Here is a 21733-nt window from a genome sequence, read left to right on the forward strand (position 1 = left end):
TGGAACAGATATTGAAGCAGAGGATAATTCTGAAACCACTAAATTTCTACCCTTGCTACAAATATATTCAGGTTTTTGGTTTCTAGCCAAATAATATTTGACATTTGATTTCCTTTGTGCCTATGAATTCTCTAGATATCTTTGGATGTTCCTCTAAATTTTTAATTTTTTTTTTAAAGTCCACCTGGAAGGTTTAAAAAACACTGGGATTGATCCTATCATAACCCAAGGTAAGAATGATCTCAAGAGTAAGACAAGGAGTTCCCACTGTGGTTCAGCAGATTACAAACCCGACTAGTATGCATGAGGATGTGGGTTCCATCCCTGGCCTCACTCATTGGGGTAAGGGTCTGGCATTGCCATGAGCTATGGTGTAGGTCACAGATGCGGCTCAGATCCCAAGGGCCCTTTTTACCCCTAGCCTGGGAACCTCCATATGCCACAGGTGCAACCCTAAAAAAAAAGCAAAAAAAAAATTAAAATAAGAATTAAAAAAAATTTTTTTTTAAAGAGTAAGGAGGAGTTCCTATCATGGCTCAGTGGTTAATGAATCCGACTAGGAACCATGAGGTTGCAGGTTCCATCCCTGGCCTTGCTCAGGGGGTTAAGGATCCGGCGTTGCCATGAGCTGTGGTATAGGTCGCAGATGCAGCTTGGATCCTGCATTGCTGTGGCTCTGGTGTAGGCTGGCGGCTACAGCTCTGATTAGACCCCTAGCCTGGGAACCTCCATATGCCACAGGAGCTGCCCTGGAAAAGGCAAAAAGACTAGATAAATAAATAAATTAAAAAAAGAGTAAGAAGAGTTCAGATTCACTGAGTGCTATTTCTCTGGGATTCCAGGCCCATCCCTGATGCGTAGGTGATTAAACTTCACACTGAGAGCTGTGCAGTGAGGTGAATGCTATGGTGCCCATGAGTAAGACCAGGAGTTACCAACAGTGCATGGAGCCCCTGTCCATTTAGAGAATGAACATCTTTGATGGTTGTATCCCCACCCCTCTACTGGTAGCCAAGCATCAACTTTCCTCAGTTTCTTTCTCCATTTCCTTTCTGACCCTCTTCCTTCTGAATCCCTCCTTGGTCACTATCACTTTCTTCCTCACAAAAGACCAAGAAGAGGCCCAAGCTGGATGCTTGGACCACAGCAGAATCCAGGAAGGACCTTGGCTGGCCTTTTGAATCCTAAATTATATAAAGTCAGTTTATAAGGAAATAATTTCAAGTCATATCAGGCAGCCCAGAAGGTAAAGGGATCACATACCTGTATCTGAGTTGAAAAGAGAAATAAATTCAAGTTGGCCTGAGTCAATGCATGAATGTCAGTGCCTTGTTCAACTATTGTTCAGGACTATTGGTTGAGAACCTGTCACCTCTAAGAATTCACTAATGGGTCCCGAAGCTGGCTGCCCATCAGGATCACCTGGGTAGATGTAAAATGTACAGATTTCTGGGCCTTATCTCAGACCCAGAATCTCTGGGTGTTTTTATTTTTATTTATTTAGTCTTTTGGGGGCCATACCCATGGCATATGGAAATTCTCAGATTGCCAGCCACAGCCACAGCAACATGGGATCTGAGCCACCTCTGCAACCTATGCCACAGCTCATGGCAATGATGGATCCTTAACTCACTGAGTGAGGCCAGGAATCAAACCTGCATCCTCATGAATACTAGACAGGTTCATTATCACTGAGCTACAATGGGAACGCCCTCTGGGTGGTTTTAAATCTTAGATTTCCATATAGGAGGCTACTTGGAGAAAGACTTCAATAGTTTAAGAAATTTGAAAGCCACTGTTTAAGCATCTACTCCTCATGTCATAGGCGATGACAGGGAGGCCCAGAGAGGTTAGTGACCTGCCTAAAGTTATATGTCTGAAAAAGCAATCTCAAGGATTCAATAATGGTGTGGAAGATCAAGTTGGCAGGCAAAAAAAAAGTGGTTTTTGAGCTTGGGTAACCAAGGTAGTGCCAGGGAAGTCAAAGAGAGAATTTTATGGGGGAAACAGAGGAGCTAATTTTTAGATAAAGTGACTCTGGGGGTGCCATGCTGTGTGGACTCTTGATAATATCTGGGCTGATAGTTAAAACATGCCTTGGAACCAACCAGGAAGGGTGCCCCGTGGTAGAAACTTCACTTGTTTCCTTCTCCCAGTGAACACAAGAGATGAGTACTATACTATCTCGATTTTACCAGTATGGAGCCTAGCTCATAGAAGCTGTGGCACTTGCCCTGGTTTATATGGTGAGGAAGCAATGGAGGTGGTAATTGAACCAGGATGGCCGGTCTCCAGGGCCAGTGCTGTGCTCCACAAGCTCCTAGCTGGCTCATCTCATCATGTCAGACCACCCCAGTTTGTGTAATTCCAATGACTGCCCAAGACTCTACATTTCCCCTGGAGCTTTGGGGACTTCTGGATTCAGTTGGATGAGCCTTCCCTGTTTGGGGAAGCTTATGTTCCCCAGGGCTTGTGGGTACTGCCTCTGGCAGACAGCAATTATTTACTAGGTCTAGGGCTCTACAAGAATCCAGAGCTGGATCACACCCTCCAACCCTAGACATTCTCTGATGGCTTCAGCTTCAAGGCTTATGGATGGGTACCAAGGCACATTCAAGCCACACAGCCTGCAGGCCCTCTGCTGCCCTCTGTGCTGTCAACACTCCTAGGCGTCTCGGCCAGGATTCACAGAACCCAGGCTGCTCCACTGTGTTTGCCCTGAGCTCATCCCATAAAAGACTGGTGGTCAGAAAATTTTTAAGCAGGGAGACTCATGATCAACTAAGTTTGAGAAATCAGGAATTCAAACCAAGACAAGCTGGCTGGTTTCTGGATGGAAGAACTTCACAGAGCTTTTAATCTGGGAAAGATGCTTTGTCACTCCAATAGCAGGATACAGGATGCAGCCCCTCCCAGTCCTATGTGGCCATAGAACCCTTCATGATGGGACCTCCAACCAGCCAGACACTCCGCAGAACATAATGCAGGAAGGGCCAAAAAAATCCCTTCTGGAGCATTTCTCTCCATCACCTGGGCCCTGAAATTATGGAAATATCCTCTGTTTAATTTTTCTCCCTTTAAGACAACTGCTGGCCTATTTGGAAAGGAGAAGACTAGACAGGACCAAGTGATCAAGTATTTCTGACCCAAAAATTGCTTAAAATTCCTTAAAATTGCTAAAAATCACAGAAGAATGTCTTCCACATTTCAGTTAGTAGAAACGCATGCTTGTGCCAGGCAGAAGCTAACATGTCACATTCCAATTAATGTTTCTCTCCTCCTGCCCCAGAAACACAGCCTAACAAGCCAGGTGTGTAACCTCAGTCGTATCACTGGCCACTAAGGTCCAGGTGGGAAGGCAGCAGAGAGCAGTGGCTGTAAGTGCAGCTATTATTAACAGCATCCGGCTATTTTGAGGATTAAATCTGAGGGTATTTATGAAAAGTTCTGCCCAGTGGCTGGTGGCTTGTGATAATGGCCCCATAAATGGTAGCTGCTGGCATTATCACAATCAAGCCCCTGATGTTACAAGCTGGTTTCCTTGGAGTCCTTTGCATTTTCGTAGGTACTTCCTGTGCTTCTGCTCCCCAAATTCCCATCCCTCTCCTCTCAGCCCCAGCCTTGCCTTCTCCAGCACGATCTGCCCTTTCTTGCCTCCTCCCTACCCTGCTTTCCAGGCCATGTGGTTTTATCCTCTAGGAGGCATTACCTGGCATTTTCCTTTGACTTCTTCATGGGGTTCATTGTTCTTTTTTCTAAAGTCTCACCTCTACCAGGACAAGGATAATGTTGTCTCTTGGATCTGTGTCCCCATAGAACCAGACCCAGGGCTGGGCACATAGTAGGAGCTCAAGAGCCACTTATGACTTGGTTAATGTGAGCACCGTGGTCTAGGACAGTGGTTCTCAAAGTGAGGCCCCTGGGCCACAGCATCACAGCATGCGGGAACCTCCTAGAAGCATAAATTCTGGGATCCACCCTGGACCCACAGGAGGTTGGGCCCTTCTGGGTTTTTTTACAAGATTTCCAAGTGATTATGCCATGCCAAAGTCTAGAGCCCCTGGTATATATGAGCGAGGGTCAGTTCTGGGCAGAAATCTTATTTCCCGATTTCCCAGCTATATGACTCAAAAAAGTCGCTTTTCCTTTCTGAGCCTCAGTTTCTCACTGTAAAACGGGGGAAAGAAAGCTATTTCATAGGGTTTTTTATGTCAGAGTTCAGTTAAAATGGTGGTTACAGGAGTTCCAGTTGTGGCACAGAGGAAACGAATCTGACTAGTACCCATTGGGATGTGGGTTTGATCCCTGGCCTTGATCAGTGGGTCGGGGATCTGGGTTGCTGTGGCTGTGGTGTTGGCCAGCAGCTGTAGCTCTGATTTGATCCCTAATCTGGGAACTTCCATATGCCACGGGTGCAGCCCTAAAAAAAAAAAAAAAAAAAAAAAATTTGTGGTTACATGCTTTTCACAGTGCCAAAGAGCTGGTGGGTACTTGACACACATCAGCAGCCACTACTCCTTGGCCTTTTCTGTTCTGATTAAACAGAGGCCAGGTCTGCATTCAGTCTCGGGTAAGATGTTCGGGTCATCTTTAGGCATCTCCACAGCCATTTGCCACTCCATGCAGCCCAAGCATCCTGAACTCTGGGGGAATAGTCAGAACAGTGGCCAATCCACCTCCTCACCTATGTAGCCCTGACCTTTCACACAGGCGTTCAATCCAACCTGGCCACCTTTCTCCACACGGACCCATTTCCCCACTCTACTGTTTGCCCAAAGGGTAGAAACAACTTTAATTCCTGCTCTATCCCTCTGTGCTGAGTGAGGTCCAGGCTGTGCTGAACCACACTGGAGCCACAAAGAGGAGATGAAGAAAGGAAACCACACGTCATGTGTTTAGCAGATGAAAGAGAGGGGAGGGCGCCAGGTGAAACCACAGTTGACTCTTGAGTGACACAGGTTTAACCTGTGCTGCACCTATTTGTAGATTTTTTTTCTAAAGTAATTACACTACTAGGCCATCTGCAGTTAGTTAAATCCGAAGATGCAGAACCATGGATACGGAGAAATCACATATATACAGAGGGCCAACTATAAATCACATGCAGAGTTTTGACTGCATGGAAGATGGGCGCCCCTAACACCCTCTCTGCCCCAGTCCCCCTCCCCTCTGTAGCTGAAGGGTCAACTGCTCTAAGGAAGAATTACAGAGAAATCAACAACTCTAAATTCAAGTGGCCTTCAGAGAGAAACACTCCACAGATGTGGAAATCAAAGCCCAGAGAAGTTAAGGGGCCAGTTCAGAGCAAACCAGCTAGGACGGTGCTCCTGATAGTTGCCTACAAATGCATTCTGTTTATCATTCACAACTAAGGCTCCCCTAACGGAAATTATTGCTTGTCCCTGGTTGCTTAGAGAGGTAGATCGCCGCTAAAAATGTCTTATTGCCGAGAGAACTGGTTTGTCCTGGAAACACCACCCCTAGTCAATCTTCCGACCAGAGCTGGGGAATTTTATTACAGGCTCTATGCAAATCGAATCAAGCATCGCTTCTTCTTTGGATTGAAAAATGGCTTGGCCTCTTGGCTACCCTTTACCATGTGAACAGGCTAGTTAATCATGTCACCTCTGCTCCACCCCAGGGAAGGGCGCCAAACATTCTGTTGCTGGATTTGTGATATTTCTAATCAAAAGGAAAGGTTTAACTGCGGCTGTAGAATACACCGGCCAACACACACAGATTACAGAAACACTTCCTCTTTGTACTTTGCAGGGAAAATTATTTTCCTGATATAGTATTTTAATACCAAGGTTATCAAATATGTTTGATCTGCTTTTCTGGATTAAAGGTATCTCTGAGCCTGATTTATAGCCAGGTGAAATGAATTTCTATCTCAGAGGAAAAGGTCCAAAGGCAAGCTATTTCTGAATAATATATATGGCTTGTAGCTGCTGCAGAAGAAAAAAAAAAAACTAACACTGAAGTGACTTTATTAAAGCATACTTTTCATAACTGCATTTTGAACAATGCAAGCCATAAAGTTGAAATATGATTATGCTACTCAACATTAAAATGCTCTGTAATGTGCTTGTGGAAAAAGCTAAAGTTGTAGGCTAAAAGGGCAGGCACGCTTTGTAAATTAAAGAGCAGAGATGCACACGTATTCATCAGACGAAATCTGAGACCCGTTCCAAGTGCAGCTTCCATGGGCTTCCAACCTGGACTCCTTCATTCACAAATCATCAGCACTCAGGCAATTGTGAGAAGCAGAGGGGGAGAGCAATCTTCTTCATCTTTCCATGCCATTTCCTCCTCCAGACAGTCCATTGTGAGAGAAATTGGACTTGCCCCCCCGCCTGCTTCCTCCTCCCTCGCCCACATGGACACCTCCAAATATATTCACGACTCTCTCTAGTTAGCAGAGGCAGGCTGGAGACCCTGCGGTGCCTCCCTGCTCACCTTGCTCTTTTCACCTCCCCACCCATAGTCTAGTCCTTACCATTGGGAAGGAGGGCAGGAAGGCAGTGCTGGCAGCACAAGAAGGGAGATCTATAGGAAGGGACCAAATTCATCTTCACCTGGGCTTTTCCCACCCACGGCATGGTTCCTCTTTGAAAGTCCAACCAGATGCCACCCAGTTCAAGTGAAGACTTTGGTAAGTCTACAACTCCAATGATTTGTGACCACCAGCGAGAATCCAAATGTGAAATTAACTCCTTCTTGGGTCATCAGACATTCATGTATTCATTCATTCCTCCCCAGGGCCTCCCAGTTACTCTCTTGCAATGTTTCCGAGGGGTCTGCCTGCCTACTCTGGAGGTCCCCATCCTGATGAACCTTGCTCAGAATAAAGCTTCTTCTCCTAGCTCCACACTTAGCACTCGCACCTGGAATTGTGTTGTGGCAAATGCTTGGCGTTTAGAAGCAGGCAGACTGGATTTCTGTCTTAGCAATACCATTTTCCAGATACAAGTGACTCCAGGAAAATTCGTCTACTCCTCTGGCCTTCAGATTCCTCACTCCTTAAAATGGCAAGCATTCCTTTCCCTTTTCCCCTGACTCTACCCTGAGCTATGGATCTTATATCAAAATGCCAGTTTTAATATTCCACTTGGCAGTGTAATGGGCATCTGATATCAAAACATGCAAATGAGACTTTTTTCTTTTTGGCCATGACTACAACATGCAGAAGTTCCTAGACCAGGGATTGAACCTGTGCCACAGCAGCAGCCTGAGCTGCAGCAGTGACAAGGCCAGATCCTTAACCTGCTGAGCCAAAAGGGAACTCTGAAAATCAGAATTCTTTTTTTTTTTTTTTTTTTTTAAATTTTATTTTCCCACTGTACAGCAAGGGGGTCAGGTTATCCTTACATGTATACATTACAATTACAGTTTTTCCCCCACCATTTCTTCTGTTGCAACATGAGTATCTAGACATAGTTCTCAATGCTCTTCAGCGGGATCTCCTTGTAAATCTATTCTACGTTGTGACTGATAAGCCCAAGCTCCCGATCCCTCCCACTCCCTCCCCCTCCCATCAGGCAACCACAAGTCTCTTCTCCAAGTCCATGATTGATTTTCTTTTCTGAGGAGATGTTCATTTGTGCTGGATATTAGATTCCAGTTATAAGTGATGTCATATGGTATTTGTCTTTGTCTTTCTGGCTCATTTCACTCAGTATGAGATTCTCTAGTTCCATCCATGTTGCTGCAAATGGCATTATGTCATCCTCTTTTATGGCTGAGTAGTATTCCATCGTGTATATATACCACATCTTCCGAATCCAATCCTCTGTCGATGGACATTTGGATTGTTTCCATGTCCTGGCTATTGTGAATAGTGCTGCAATGAACATGCGGGTGCATGTGTCTCTTTTAAGTAGAGCTTTGTCCGGATAGATGCCCAAGAGTGGGATTGCAGGGTCATATGGAAGTTCTATGTATAGATTTCTAAGGTATCTCCAAACTGTTCTCCATAGTGGCTGTACCAGTTTACATTCCCACCAACAGTGCAGGAGGGTTCCCTTTTCTCCACAGCCCCTCCAGCACTTGTTATTTGTGGATTTATTAATGATGGCCATTCTGACTGGTGTGAGGTGGTATCTCATGGTAGTTTTGATTTGCATTTCTCTTATAATCAGTGATGTTGAGCATTTTTTCATGTGTTTGTTGGCCATCTGTATATCTTCCTTGGAGAAATGTCTATTCAGGTCTTTTGCCCATTTTTCCATTGATTGATTGGCTTTTTTGCTGTTGAGTTGTATAAGTTGCTTGTATATTCTAGAGATTAAGCCCTTGTCAGTTGCATCATTTGAAACTATTTTCTCCCATTCTGTAAGTTGTCTTTTTGTTTTCTTTTGGGTTTCCTTTGCTGTGCAAAAGCTTTTCAGTTTGATGAGGTCCCATGGGTTTATTTTTGCTCTAGTTTCTATTGCTTTGGGAGACTGACCTGAGAAAATATTCATGATGTTGATGTCAGAGAGTGTTTTGCCTATGTTTTCTTCTAGGAGTTTGATGGTGTCCTGTCGTATATTTAAGTCTTTCAGCCATTTGGAGTTTATTTTTGTGCATGGTGTGAGGGTGTGTTCTAGTTTCATTGCTTTGCATACAGCTGTCCAGGTTTCCCAGCAATGCTTGCTGAATAGACTTTCCTTTTCCCATTTGATGTTCTTGCCTCCCTTGTCAAAGATTAATTGACCATAGGTGTCAGGGTTAATTTCCAGATTCTCTATTCTGTTCCATTGGTCTGTCTGTCTGTTTTGATACCAGTACCACACTGTTTTGATGACTGTGGCTTTGTAGTATTTCTTGAAGTCTGGGAGAGTTATGCCTCCTGCTTGGTTTTTGTTTCTAAGGATTGCTTTGGCGATTCTGGGTCTTTTGTTGTTCCATATAAATGTTTGGATTGTTTGTTCTAGTTCTGTGAAAAATGTCCTGGGTAATTTGATAGGGATTGCATTGAATCTGTAGATTGCTTTGGGTAGGATGGCCATTTTCACAATATTGATTTTTCCAATCCAGGAACATGGAATATGAAAATCAGAATTCTTAATGCATTCCCCCCAGCCCAGCCCCACCCCCTGTCCAAACTCACCCCTCTCCATATCTTCCACATGTCATCCCATGGGGTCACCATGTTCCCAGCTATTCAGGTCTAAGCCCAGGGAATTATCTTCCTTTCTTCCATTTCCTCTGGCTTCACAGTCATCTGCAAGCCCTGTCGGCTTTACCTCCAAATAGACACTGAATCTTGGACATTGCCCTACCTGAAGCCACCATCATTTCTTGCCTGAAAAACTCAGCAGCCTCTTTAATCGGCCTCCCTCTTTCTTTCTTTTTTGTCTTTTTGTCTTTTTGGCTCTTTCGTCTGGCATGTGGAGGTTCCCAGGCTAGGGGTCTAATCAGAGCTGTAGATGCCGGACACCAGACCAGCACAGCAACAGCCAGACACCACAGCAACACCAGATCAGAGCTGTAGATGCGACCTACACCACAGCTCATGGCAATGCCAGATCCTTAACCCACTGAGCAAGGCCAAGGATTGAACCCGCAACCCCATGGATTCCTAGTTGGAATATACATATGTATAAAACTGATAAGTGAATCACTTTGCTTTATAGCAAAAACTAGTACAACATTGTAAATCAACTATACTGGAATAATTTTTTAAAAACCCACCTAGAAGGACTCAGGAAGCCTCCCGTGACCCATTTATTGTAGCTCCCTCCACCACCACCACACACACTTCTTAAAAAATTATGTCAACTTCAGGTGTACAGCATCATAATTTGACATCTGTATAGACAGCAGAGGGATCACCACCCAGTGCACACTACCAGTTACTATTGTTCTATTGTCACTATAGCCCTTCAGGCCCATCACCCTCTGTCCCATCTGCAACATACTATACTTTCTTAAATGGATGCAACACTATGTCTCATTCTACATGCTGTTCTTGCACTATGATTTTGACAATTTGAGAGGTGGGGTCTATACACCTTCCCCTTGAATGTGGATGGGTGCATGGCTACTTCAAATGAAAGAATAGAGCAGAAGTTATACCATGTGATTTTTGAGTCTGGGTCATAAAAGGTCTCTCAGCTGTTGCCTCCTCTCTCTTTGGACACAGCCAGCGTGCTGGGAGGAAACCCGGGCCACGTGGGACACCACACATAGGTATCCACATCCCTGGCTGAGGTCTCAATGGCTGGCTGGTACCAGGAAGGAGGCAGACTTTGACATGGCTCTGGCCCCAGCCACTGTCTTACTGCAGTGGAATGAGAACCTAGCAAGAGACCCCTCGGAGAACCCAGTCAGCTTCCATAACTGTGAGGCAAAAATAATCTCACTGTATAATAAAATCAAGCCACAATGTTTTGGTGATGATTTGTCACATTGTAATAGAAAACAGGAATGTAATTTATACACGTTATATATATATAATTTGCCACAGAGTACAACAACTTGGGAATTGAATTCCCAGACCAGGAATTGAACCCAGGCAGCAGCGGTGAAAGTGCCAACCGCTAGACCACCAAGGAACTCCCTTGTGCATAGGTATATCTTGATGGTCTGTACCACCAGCTATATCTTGAGAACAGAGACAGGACCTGGGCTGCCTCAGATGGCACTATCCCTGGCTTCCACAGGCTTTGATAGAGAAGTTGAATGATTTCCCACACGTGCAGTGCTGGCCTCCCTCTGGAGCAGAGTGAATGGGATTCTTCCTGGCGTTCTGTCAGAGTGCAGGAAACTCGCTTTGACATCTGTTCTCCTTGGGCTGCCTGTTAAACTGAAGACTGCTCCTCCACTCCCTGACCCCCTGATCCCACCTGAAGGAGGACCTAAAGACATGACAGTTTCCTCCCAGTAGAGGAGCTCACTAGCCACCTTCTTCACTGTCAAGAAAGAGCCTGGGGCTTTAAGTAACATCAGGTCTTGGAAGGCAGGAGAGGAGGTATCATTGACCCTTGGCACACGCTCTATGCAGAGCTAATGATTTTGATAATTTGGGGCAAACCCAAAGGTTGCCATGACGTGTCATGGCTGAGGCTGGGGGCAGAGTCATGTGGGGACGCTGGGTGTGGAGCGAGTAGTCAGCTGGGAATAAAGCCAGTTTGCTGCCCAGATCCACATTTCAACAGGAGTATCTCCTTCCTATGGAACAAGCCACCAGGCCCACAGAGAAAGCCAACTCCCTGGTGCCAGGGATCAACGTCTAAGAAAGTGATGTCTCTTGGCAGGGAATGGAGTTGTACTTAATGGTATTTCCGTATGTGGGGATTTGTGAAGATCTCCAAATATATGCTTCCCAAATGCCAAAGAGCTTCAAAAGGGTAAGGAAGGCATGCTCCCCCTGTCTTACAGGGGAAAAGCAAACCCTGTCTTACAGGATAGATGTACAGGAAATAGTAGCAGATTTGGGGGGACAGCCCCACCCAGCTGCTTCCTGCTGAGCCCTTGAAACCTGTGCCACACTTGTGTCCCCTGAGCAGAGGAGAGGGACCAGGTGTCCCATCTCCATGGGGGGAAGGTGATTCTGGTTGAGGCATTTCTGCACAAAGCATCATGGATTCAAGCTGGGGCAAGTTGCTGGGGGCCTGGGACACTCTAGGCTAGCTGCAGCCGGGGAAAGTGAGGCGCCAAACACATCCACACCCCAGGTTCAGCTAGCACTACCACCTACAGTCGTACTCTTCATCAGAAAAGTGGAAGCCTACTCCTCTACACTGCCAAGACTGGGACAGAGAAGTCAACCTGCCTGAAGTCAACCTTAGCATGAAGTCAATGTCAAATGGCATTGCACTGGAAGTTGTGCTGAAGCTCTGAGACAAGAGGTATCTAACACATTCCCTCCAAAACCTCCTAGATAGAGACATCCAACATCACATCCATGACCCACACACCCCTCCCACATAAGGAGGCTATAAGTTGGTGTGAAAGAGTCCAAAGGAGGGCTGTTTTTAGAAGGAGGATTTTTGGAGAGAGCTGACAGTGTGCCCTGCATCCCAGCATCCCCAGAGTGGAGAGAGGGTGGTAATGGGAATGCTTGCCTCTCGCCCTAAGCCCAAAAGAGGGGCTCCCATGGCCCACCCTATCCAGCTGAAAACTAAACTGAGACTTGATTTTGTAATGAAAGTCACCATAGGACTTTTTATTATTTAAGAATAAGCAGCGAAAGACACAAAATTACTTTCTGATTGATTATATTCCCTGATTTGGGGTTTGTTCAGTTTACAGCTGAAAACTTAAAATCACCAAATAGCTCTTATTAAAGTACTTTCAATCATTCCAAACAACAACCACATCCAACATCATCTGGAGAAACAGGCAAGGCTGGTGTGATTATCTCTATTTGGCAGATGAGGAGACTGGTTCAGAAAGGTTAAAAAGATTGGTCAGGGTAAGAGAGAAAGCCTCAGCTGGCCCTCTGGTTTGGCTTCCTCCTCTGTACGATCTTGTTCAGAATTCTAGTTCTGAGCTCAGCTCCAGAACGTTTACTCACATAGAGAAGCAGGATTCCACTTCTATCCTCACCCAAGGTATTAAAAGCAGGGGCAACCCAAGCCCAGGATTAGGGCTCTGGTAGGAGGGTTTTTGCCTCTTCCCTCCTCTCTCAAATGTGTTGGTAAAATTCTGCAGCCAGGAAGAAACAAAGCTATTCAGTGCTAGAAACATGTCTAAAGTATGTGAAGAAAGTTCCAATGTCTCTAAACATGTCACATGAGCTCTCATGTTCATTGACGTGGTGCAAGTATCATCAGGCTAGAAGGAAAATAAACAAACCCCATGATTCCCATTCTTTTTCACTGATTTTTTTTTTTTTTTTTTTTTTGACCATGCCTGCAGCATGAGGAAATTCCTGGGCCAGGGATCAAACTTGAACCACAGTAGTTACATCACCAGACCCTTAACCTGCTGAGCCACCAGAGAATTCCCATGATTCCTATTCTTTTTTTTAATTTTGCTTTTTAGGGCCACATCTGCAGCATAGGGAGGTTTCCAGGCTAGGGGTCGAATCAGAGCTACAGCTGCCAGCCTGCACCACAGCCACAGCGACGCGAGATAGGAGCCACATCTGTGACTTACACCACAGTTCATGGCAAAGCTGGATCCTTGACCTACTGAGCGAGGCCAGGAATTGAACCTATGCCCTCATAGATCTTAGTCGGTTTCGTTAACAACTGAGCCACGACAGGAGCTCCCGTGATTCCTATTTCTTATAAGACTTCCCGTCACCACATCCAAATTATCAGGCCTCTGATCCCAACTGCAGCTTTTCTCATGCTTTGGGCTGGGAGGTCCCAGCCGGAACTCCTGATGTGGAGAGATCTAAAGCTAGACAAGGTGATCGGGCACTGTCATAGAATGAAATAAGGACAAGCAGCCCAAGCTCTTTGTCCAGGGCCTGACCCATCATAGCTGCCCTGCAAAGTGAGCTTCTCTCTGTGGGCTCAGTTCCTCTGGTTTGCTGTGTTTTCTGCCAGCACCACACATGCCAGCCCTAGGACACATGCAGTTGGAGCCCCTGGCTTGGAGCCTAGTTCAGAAGTCAAGTAAGCAGTGAGTTGTTTGATTTATCTGATGACAGCCTTTCCTAGCTTTCTGTGGACCTGATTTTCTCTAGGCTGACAGCCACTCCTTTTCTGCTTCCCCACTACAAGACTAACAAAAGGGTGATTTGTGCATAATATCAGGTCCAACCGGTCATCTTAGAGATGGCCATCAGAAGGCAGGAGAGCTACTGCATTTTCCTCTTGAGTGTGGCTTTCCTTGCATATGTATGTGTGTGTGCCTGGGCACGTGTGTGTATGTGTGTATCCTCCATTCAGCAAATCTTTGTGTTCCAGATATTCTTCCAAATACAGCCTAGATATAACCTCACTTATTATTGCTCCCAACATGCCAAAGAGGAATCTGAGCCTCAGAAAATTGGTGCGACTTGCCTGATATTACACAGCTGATAAGCGAGTTGTGAGGTTGCACACAGGACTGGGGAACCCCCCAGTGGCTCCATCAGGAGGGCCAGACCACAGTCCTTCTGAAGTTACCCTCCCTTCCCTTCCCCCACCTCCGGCATCACACCCTCCCCACCCTTACCCAGGGCCTTCATGTAGCCTTCAAAGTTGTCGTTACTCTCCATCTCCCAGGTTCCATTCTGGTCCCTCGTCATGGTGGTGGCCTCTGGCTACGGTGGGTGTGTGCTGGATGGCAAGGAGCAGGCTGCAGGGAGAGCATGTCAGAATGAGCTACTTTTATAGTCCAGTGGACCAGGTTTATGACTTCAATGATAATAAGCTCAAAGGTCACAAGCACAACCCAAAGGAGCTTTTCTTTCCTTTGCAAAGCTCAGCAGGATCATGATCAATTCACACTCAAAACGTGGCGTGGCCAGGTACAGGTGTCCAGGTGACCTCCACCCTACACGGGGCCTCAGAACAACTCATTTTTGGTTGCCTGGCCTTTCACAGAGCCCCCGGCCTCACACAGAATGCCCTGTCCACCACTTGAGGAAAATAAACACCCAGTGTTCACCCCTCAAGAACTCCAGTCTCCCTGCTCCAAGGCTTCAAACCTGGAGTCTGTCAGCTATGTGGCCATCACTTCTGGCCTGACTGGTGAAGCCAAGAAGATGGGAACTAATGCTTGTGGGGCTCTACCCTACTCTGTGCAGAGCAGCAGACACCTCTCATCTTGTTTTCTTATAAGAGCTCTGTGTTATGTTTAACCATCTCCATTTCATACATTAAAAAGGAGATGAAACCACATGCCTAATAATAACTGGTTGGTGGCCAAGTTGGGATTCACATCCAGGCTTGTCTGGCTCCAAAGTTCTTTCCTTAACAGTATGCTAAGGTCAGCTTGGAAAGGTCATCTTGGGTTGGGGTTTGACTTGAGAACCTGATTCTAACTTGCTTTCCAGCATCTAAGCAGTGGGATTACTTAAGACAAGCATGTTCTAGGAGCATGAATCTACCGAAAACAAGCAGGACCCAGAAGGAGGCCAGACAGAAGGCAAAAGGGTAGTGGAACTCTGCTTTAGACTCCAGGAAAAAGCTGAAGATCACCTGGACCAAGGTGGGTGTGTGGCTGCATTTGGATAAGGACTCATGGCTCAGGAATGTTCTTCAAACTGGCTAGTCCAGTGAGTCAGAAGATGGGTTGGCTTACTGCTTTGACACATGGTTCTGAGAGTTGGAGCCTGAGCAGGAGTCCCCATACTCTGAAGAATGGAAGTGTGGGCTGAGATGGATAAACCATGAGTCCCCAAAAGTGAGACAAATTTTAATTACGACACTTTGAAGCTCTAATGTATATATTCTTGGTTCTGCCATGTGGTTTGCGGGTATAAAATAACACATTTATTTTTCAGTAAATATACTGGAGTCAAAAAGATACACAGTTGACATGTTCCCTTGTCATGGGTTAAGGATCCAGCATTATCACTGCAGCAGCTTGGGTCACTGCTGTGGTATGGGTTTGATTCCTGGCCCAGGGAATTCCACATACCATGGGCATGGCCAAAAAAAAAAAAAAAGATACACAGTAAAAAATGGCTCAGCTGTTGTCAAAAGGCCAATATAGAATAAAGAGGAGAGTGAACGACATCTTCACTACAAAAGGAAAATGAGTGAAGGCAGCAGAAATGGACAGATAGGGCAGCTTGGACTTCGTCCTTTAAGGTCTAGCCAGCAATTGCTGTAGGCTGAAAACTCAGCCTCCTGGGTGGGAGAGGTAGCTTATTCCTCTCAAGGTTCAGATTTCAATCCCCAAATGAGTTCCCCACTGTTCTCCTTTGCAAGAAAGGAACAAAAAGCTGGCCTTGTAGGGAAGGAGGTTAGGAGACAAGAATGGGTTTGCTAATTGCAAAAAGCTAGGGACTTGGGTTTTAATAGCCATGGTATTGGGGGGGGAGGCATTTGCCCTGTGTTGAAACTGAGATGCTTGCATAAAGCCAAAATACTACTCCCTCAATGAAAGTGTGAAAAAATCAAAATCTATCTAGAGAAAATAGGAAAGTTTATCCGGCCTGGGTTCTCTGCGAGTTAGAAAAAAATTCTGTCCTGCTTTACTCTGGTTTGGGGTTTGAATTTATGCTTCCTGGTGGCCAATATAGTAAATTAAATGGAGTCCTGAGATTGCAATACTTGTAGGCTGCCAGAAAGAAGTAAATGTAAAAAATATCTGGAGGAACACACCTTCAAACCAGGCTAAACAGAATTCCCTGTGATAAAGCTAGGCCAAATGTGAGCTCATAATTCAAAAATATAAAATACACATGAAAATAATCTACCAAAAATCATGTCAGCAGAAACATACAGTCAAATTAGACTTACAAGAAGAGATTTAGATAATAAAAATGATCAGATATAAACTATAAAATAAGAATGTTAAAATTAAATAAATTTAAAGGCATTAAAAAGGATAAAATGATTTTTTAAAAGATAGATTAAAAATAACAGATTAGTAGGAAATTTATAGTCTTTCAAATTAAAAAGGTAAGAGGCATTAAGCAGCTGGTTAAACACAGCTGAGAAGAGGATTAGTAAACTTGAGGATAGAGTCAAGGAAATCACCCAGGATATATGTAACACAGAATACACTAGTGGAAATTTAGAACATCAAAATAAAAACAAAATTCTAAAATCTTATAGAGAAAACAAAAACAACCACATAGTTTACCTATAAAGAAACATTATGGAGTTCCCATTGTGGCATAGTGGAAATGAATCCAACTAGTATCCATGAGGATGTGGGTTCAATCCCTGCCCTCACTCAGAGGGTCAGGGATCCGGTGTTGCCATGAGCTGCAGTATAGTTCACAGATGCAGTTTGGATCCCATGTTGCTGTGGCTGTGGCATAGGCTGGCAGCTGCAGCTCCAATTTGACCCCTAGCCTGGGAACTTCCATATGCTGCAGGTGTGGTTCAAAAAGAAAAAAAAAAAAAAAAAAAAGAGAGACATTACAATAACCAGATTAATATCAGACTTCTCAACAACTCTGATGCAGGACAAAAATGGAGCAATATCTTTCAATGATAAGGGTAAATACTTTTGAATAAGAAATCTAAACCCAGCCAACTTCATTAAAATATGAGGATTTAAAAAACTAAAATAGTTTCACATTGATAGCCCCAAACTTGAAACAATCCAAACATCTATTGACAAATTAATATATAAATTGTGGCATATTCATATAATGGGATGCTACTCAACAGCAAAAAGAAACAATCTCCTGAATATAAATAAATATATATGTGTGTTTGTGTGTGTATGTATATATATAAAATATCACAGATGAATCTCAGACATTAGGCTGAGGGAAAGAAACATACCACAAAAGATCACATACTTCATGGTTGCATTTCTATGAAACTCTAGGAAAAAACCCAAATCTAATCTAGTGATAATAAAATAGGTCAGTGGTTATGTGGATGTGGGGAAAGAGGTGAGGATGGGAAAGGATACAAGGAAAATTTCTTAGGGAGGGAATCTGAAAATGTTCTATAGTTGAGATGGTGGTTGTAAGACAATTGCCAAAACTCTACAATTGACATTTATTTCGTTCTATTGTATATAAATTATACTTTAATAAGAAATGACTGCAATTTTTTTATTCATGTATTCATGATTTTGAAAAAATACTTAGTTTCAACCCAAACTAAAATCCCATATTATGTCCATGTGAGAAGTTAACTGATTGATATGAATTAAATCTGGGCTAAGGAGGCTGGATATTTATAAGAAATCTGGGCTGATTGACTGGATATTTATAAGAAATACAGGTTTAAATATTATCTTAAAAACTTAAGAGGAACCTCTATAGTGGTGATTCTCAACTCCAGCAAATATCAGATTCATATGGGGGGGGCTTCTAAAAACACATACCGTTGGACACTACCCCTAAAATTTGACTTAATGGGTCTGGGGTAGGAGCCCAAGAATTTCTTTTCTTTTTTTTTTTTTTTTTTTTTTTTTTTGCTTTTTAAAGTAGCACTTACGGCATACTGAGTTCCCAGGCTAGAGGTTGAATTGGAGCTATAGCTGCCGACCTACACCACAGCCACAGCAATGCAGGATCCAAGCTGTGCCTTTGACATACACCATAGCTCACGACAACGCCAGATCCTTAACCCACTCAGTGAGGCCAGGGAGTAAACCTGCAACCTCATGGTTCCTAGTCAGATTTGTTTCCCCTGCACCACAACAGGAATGTCAAGAATTTACATTTCTAATAAGTTTCCAGGTGGTGCTGATGCTGCTGGCACCAGGATCACAATTTGAGAACCATTGTTAGAGAATAATAGAAATAATAAAGGAAGGTAATGAAGAAAAATAAAATCTTTTAAAAAAAGTTTTGGAGTTGACCAAAACTTAGTTTTGAATTCAGTTTCACCAATTCCTAGCAATGGGATGCTTGGACACTTGCCTTGTTTGAGTTTCAGATTCATTTTTTTGAGTTTCAGGCTCATGGTAAGAATTAAAGGATACCACAAACACAAAGCTCTTAGCAGAGTCTCTGGCACATAGCACAGGTTTATTCCAAGGTAGTGACAATGGTAGGGGTCATAGCTCAAGCTCCTAGCAAAAGGTTGGCACAGGTCCTCAATAGAACATGGCTTCAACATGCTCTTCCATCCCAGATCTATGTAGAGGATGGGGAAGGGTACTAAGGGGAAAAAGTGAGGGACAGTGGACGAAAGAAAGCAATTGCCATTCAACAATTCAGCCAATATTGTGCCCTATACCTTCTATTCAAGGAGGACCACTCATCACAGAATTGGCAGGAGAGATCCAATTTCAAAAGTTTTGTCCTAGGGCCCCTTAACTCTCCACTCATACTAACAAATCACTTACTTGGATACTCCATTTTGTCAGCTGCCTGTGTGTCCCCACTTCAGAATTTATTTACCTGACTCTCTGTAGAATCCTTTAGATGACTCAACCCACCAGTCATAAATGAATCTTCCTAGGTTGCAAGAAGCTTTCTGGAGACCACACTAAAAAGTTAAGATGTCGGCCCCCCAAGAAGTTTGGCTCCGAGATCAATCCATCAGCAAAAAGCAAGCAGAGCAAAGATGCCCAGACAATCCTCAGGAGCATCTGACTGTGGGCAGCTGAGCTTCTGGTTGGCTCCCAGAAGTCATGCAGCACCTCCAGCCCAGGCCTGCCCAGCTCTGCCCTCTCTCCTTTTCTTGAGGTCAGAAGGCGTTTCCTTAGAAGATAAGTGGCATCAGCTGGGTGCCCACTCATCTTCTCTGCAGGAACCATTCCTTCCCTTTCCATTGAGTGATGCCCTTTTGACTTGCATGTCTGGTCCAACCGAATGTGCTTATTATGGCAACTAGACATTGAATCAGATTTGTATTCTCCCAGAGACACAGGAGGAAGGGACCTGGGACTTTCTCTAGCTACCAGGCAGCATTGAGCCTTGCTTTAATTTTATATGACCTGTGCTTCTTCTCCACTTTTGCTCTCAGAAGGCAGGCCAGGAGAACCAGAGGTCACCAATCCTCATCCTACTTGGGGCCACAGGTATCAAACTGTTCTGGCTCAGAAAGAGGCCTGTTTGTCCCCCCACCCTCCCCACCCCTTAGCAACAGTCGGTCACCTCAGCCCATCTCTTCCTAAGGAGGCTATTCATGCCTTTCCTCCAGGAATTCTTGGGCTGCCCGTGACAGTCACATCTGATTGAAATTTCTTCCCACTGACCTTTCCCTCCACCAGACCTAAGGAATGTCTGACATTTCCTAGATTAGGCAAAATCTGTTTATTTACTCTCTCTCAACCAGAGACTAGGGGTCATTTTTCTGTTTACCATCACATCCCCAGTGTCTAGCACATGGCAAATGAGAAATAAACAAATGCTTGTGGATTGAAGACTGCTTATCTTGAGTGTGAGTGGGGAGGGCCTTTCCGCAGCAAAAAAGCCCAGTTCTCTGCATATTCGGTGGAAGGAAGGGCAGAAGCACTTTGACTACCACTGATGCTATGAGCTATCAGCAGTCTTTCTTTTCAAGACTTCAAATTAAACGAAAGCATTGGCAAATTAACCAATAAGATATTGGTCCATATATGCTCCCCCCATTTATCAAATGTGTTAAAATTAATGAAGATGTGCCCATTCAAAAACTCTTACTACATAGTGTTTTGTTTCCAATAAGTGGTTTGACCCATGATTAGAAAAACAATTGTGACCTTTTTGCGGCACTTGTCCTGGCTTGTTTCTTTTAACTCTCTTAGCAACCCTTCAGGAGAGCGGGATGGTTACTATAAGGATGATGAAGATGAGGTTCAGAGACGTTAGGTGCCTTCCTGAAGGTCACACAGTTGGTAAAAAGATGGCGAATTTGAACCCAGACACTTTTCTACCTGGCCTATTAGGCCTTATTTTCTTTCTTTTTTTTTTTTTTTTTTTTTTTTTTGCTTTTTATGGCTGCACCTGTGGCATATGGAGGTTCTCAGACTAGGGGTCAAATCAGAGCTACAGCTGCTGGCCTACGCCACAGCCACAGCAAAGCCAGATCCAAGCTGTGTCTGCAACCTACACCACAGCTCACAGCAACACCAGATCCTTAATCAACTGAGCGAGGCCAGGGATCAAACCCGCAACCTCATGGTTCCTAGTTGGATTCGTTTCCGCTGTGCCACAATGGGAACTCCAGGCCTTGTTTTCTAATGCAGTACCTTAGTTACCTCTTAAAGCAATGTTGAGGATTAAATTGGATGTTTGAAAAATTCATTGCAGGAATTCTCCAACTTTGTCCTATCAGAATCACTTGGTGAACGTGATAAAAACACAGAAGCCAGGCTCTCTGTGTCCCTTTATTCTTCCCCAGGTGATTCTGATAACTGCCAAAGTAGCACCATTGGCAAAGGAGAACCATTGACGCCGCACATTGTATAAACTAAAACATGGGGGGACCAGAGCACAAACAAGCTGTTGGGCGCCACTCCGCAGGCCTACAAGGCACTGTGCTTCCCTAGCTTCAAGACCAAAGAAAGAGCCTGGGGTCAGCAACAGAGGTATGAATGGTTTAATGGAAGGAGGAGCTTACATGTCTGAAGCAAGGTCCTGGAGTTACACCCCACTGTGTGCAGCAGAAAGCAAGCAGGATGTGGCGGCAGTCTTCACTCCCGGAGTTGTGGGGGAGCGGTAGAGATTGCCTGTTATGGGGGAATTATGTCAGGTTGGCTCATTAGTTACCAGGGAAACCTGCAAGGAGCATGCCTCTTACTGCCCCTTTGATAAGCTCTCACTTGCTGGGGCCTGGGACAAGTACATAGGAACATTAGTCATGTGCCTAGTGTGCAGGTGAAGCATTGGGTAGGGGGATATAGAGAGAGCAAGAGAACAGCCATTTTGAGTGGCTTGACCATACACAAGCAATTACAAAATTCCCATGAGATCCGGGGTAAAGACAGAGCAGAGGGCGGCCAGAGATGTTGATCCAGAAAAAGCACCAGCTTTTTACGGTTCTGCCTTGAACTTTGCAGGTGCTGCCTGCCAGACTTGGGAGAGCCAGGCTTCAGGAAGTGGTATTAGTAACGGCCAGGACCACCCTCATACCTGGAGTGGCCTCAAGGCAGCCACTGATAGCACGTAACCGTGACTGGACCAGTGCCTGGCTGATGAGGAACATGTGGTCATGCTGCCCTGGACTGAGCAGATTGCCTACCTCAGCCATGGACATGAGTCAGATTGAATGTTTCCCAGCCAGACACTCCCATG

The 21733-nt window shown here is 44.7% G+C and overlaps 1 protein-coding gene across 2 annotated transcripts in view; it reads right to left on the minus strand.

Moving 5' to 3' along the window:
• RBP2 (retinol binding protein 2) overlaps positions 1 to 21164 on the minus strand; it is a 35834-nt gene extending 14670 nt beyond the window's left edge. The window contains exons 1-2 of one of the 2 annotated variants that reach the window (XM_084987159.1): positions 21060 to 21164; positions 14101 to 14223 (exon numbers count right to left, since the gene is read on the minus strand). In XM_084987159.1, the coding sequence (XP_084843285.1) occupies positions 14101 to 14173 (73 nt within the window). In that variant the 5' untranslated portion in view covers positions 14174 to 14223; positions 21060 to 21164. 2 annotated transcript variants of the gene reach the window in all.
• Positions 21165 to 21733: the final 569 nt, after the last annotated feature.

Source organism: Sus scrofa, chromosome 13, assembly GCF_054392235.1.
Source record: "Sus scrofa isolate SSC_HxYL_T2T_F1_AM1 chromosome 13, Sscrofa_HxYL_maternal_Yorkshire_Landrace_v2.0, whole genome shotgun sequence".
NCBI classification, from domain to species: domain Eukaryota; kingdom Metazoa; phylum Chordata; class Mammalia; order Artiodactyla; family Suidae; genus Sus; species Sus scrofa.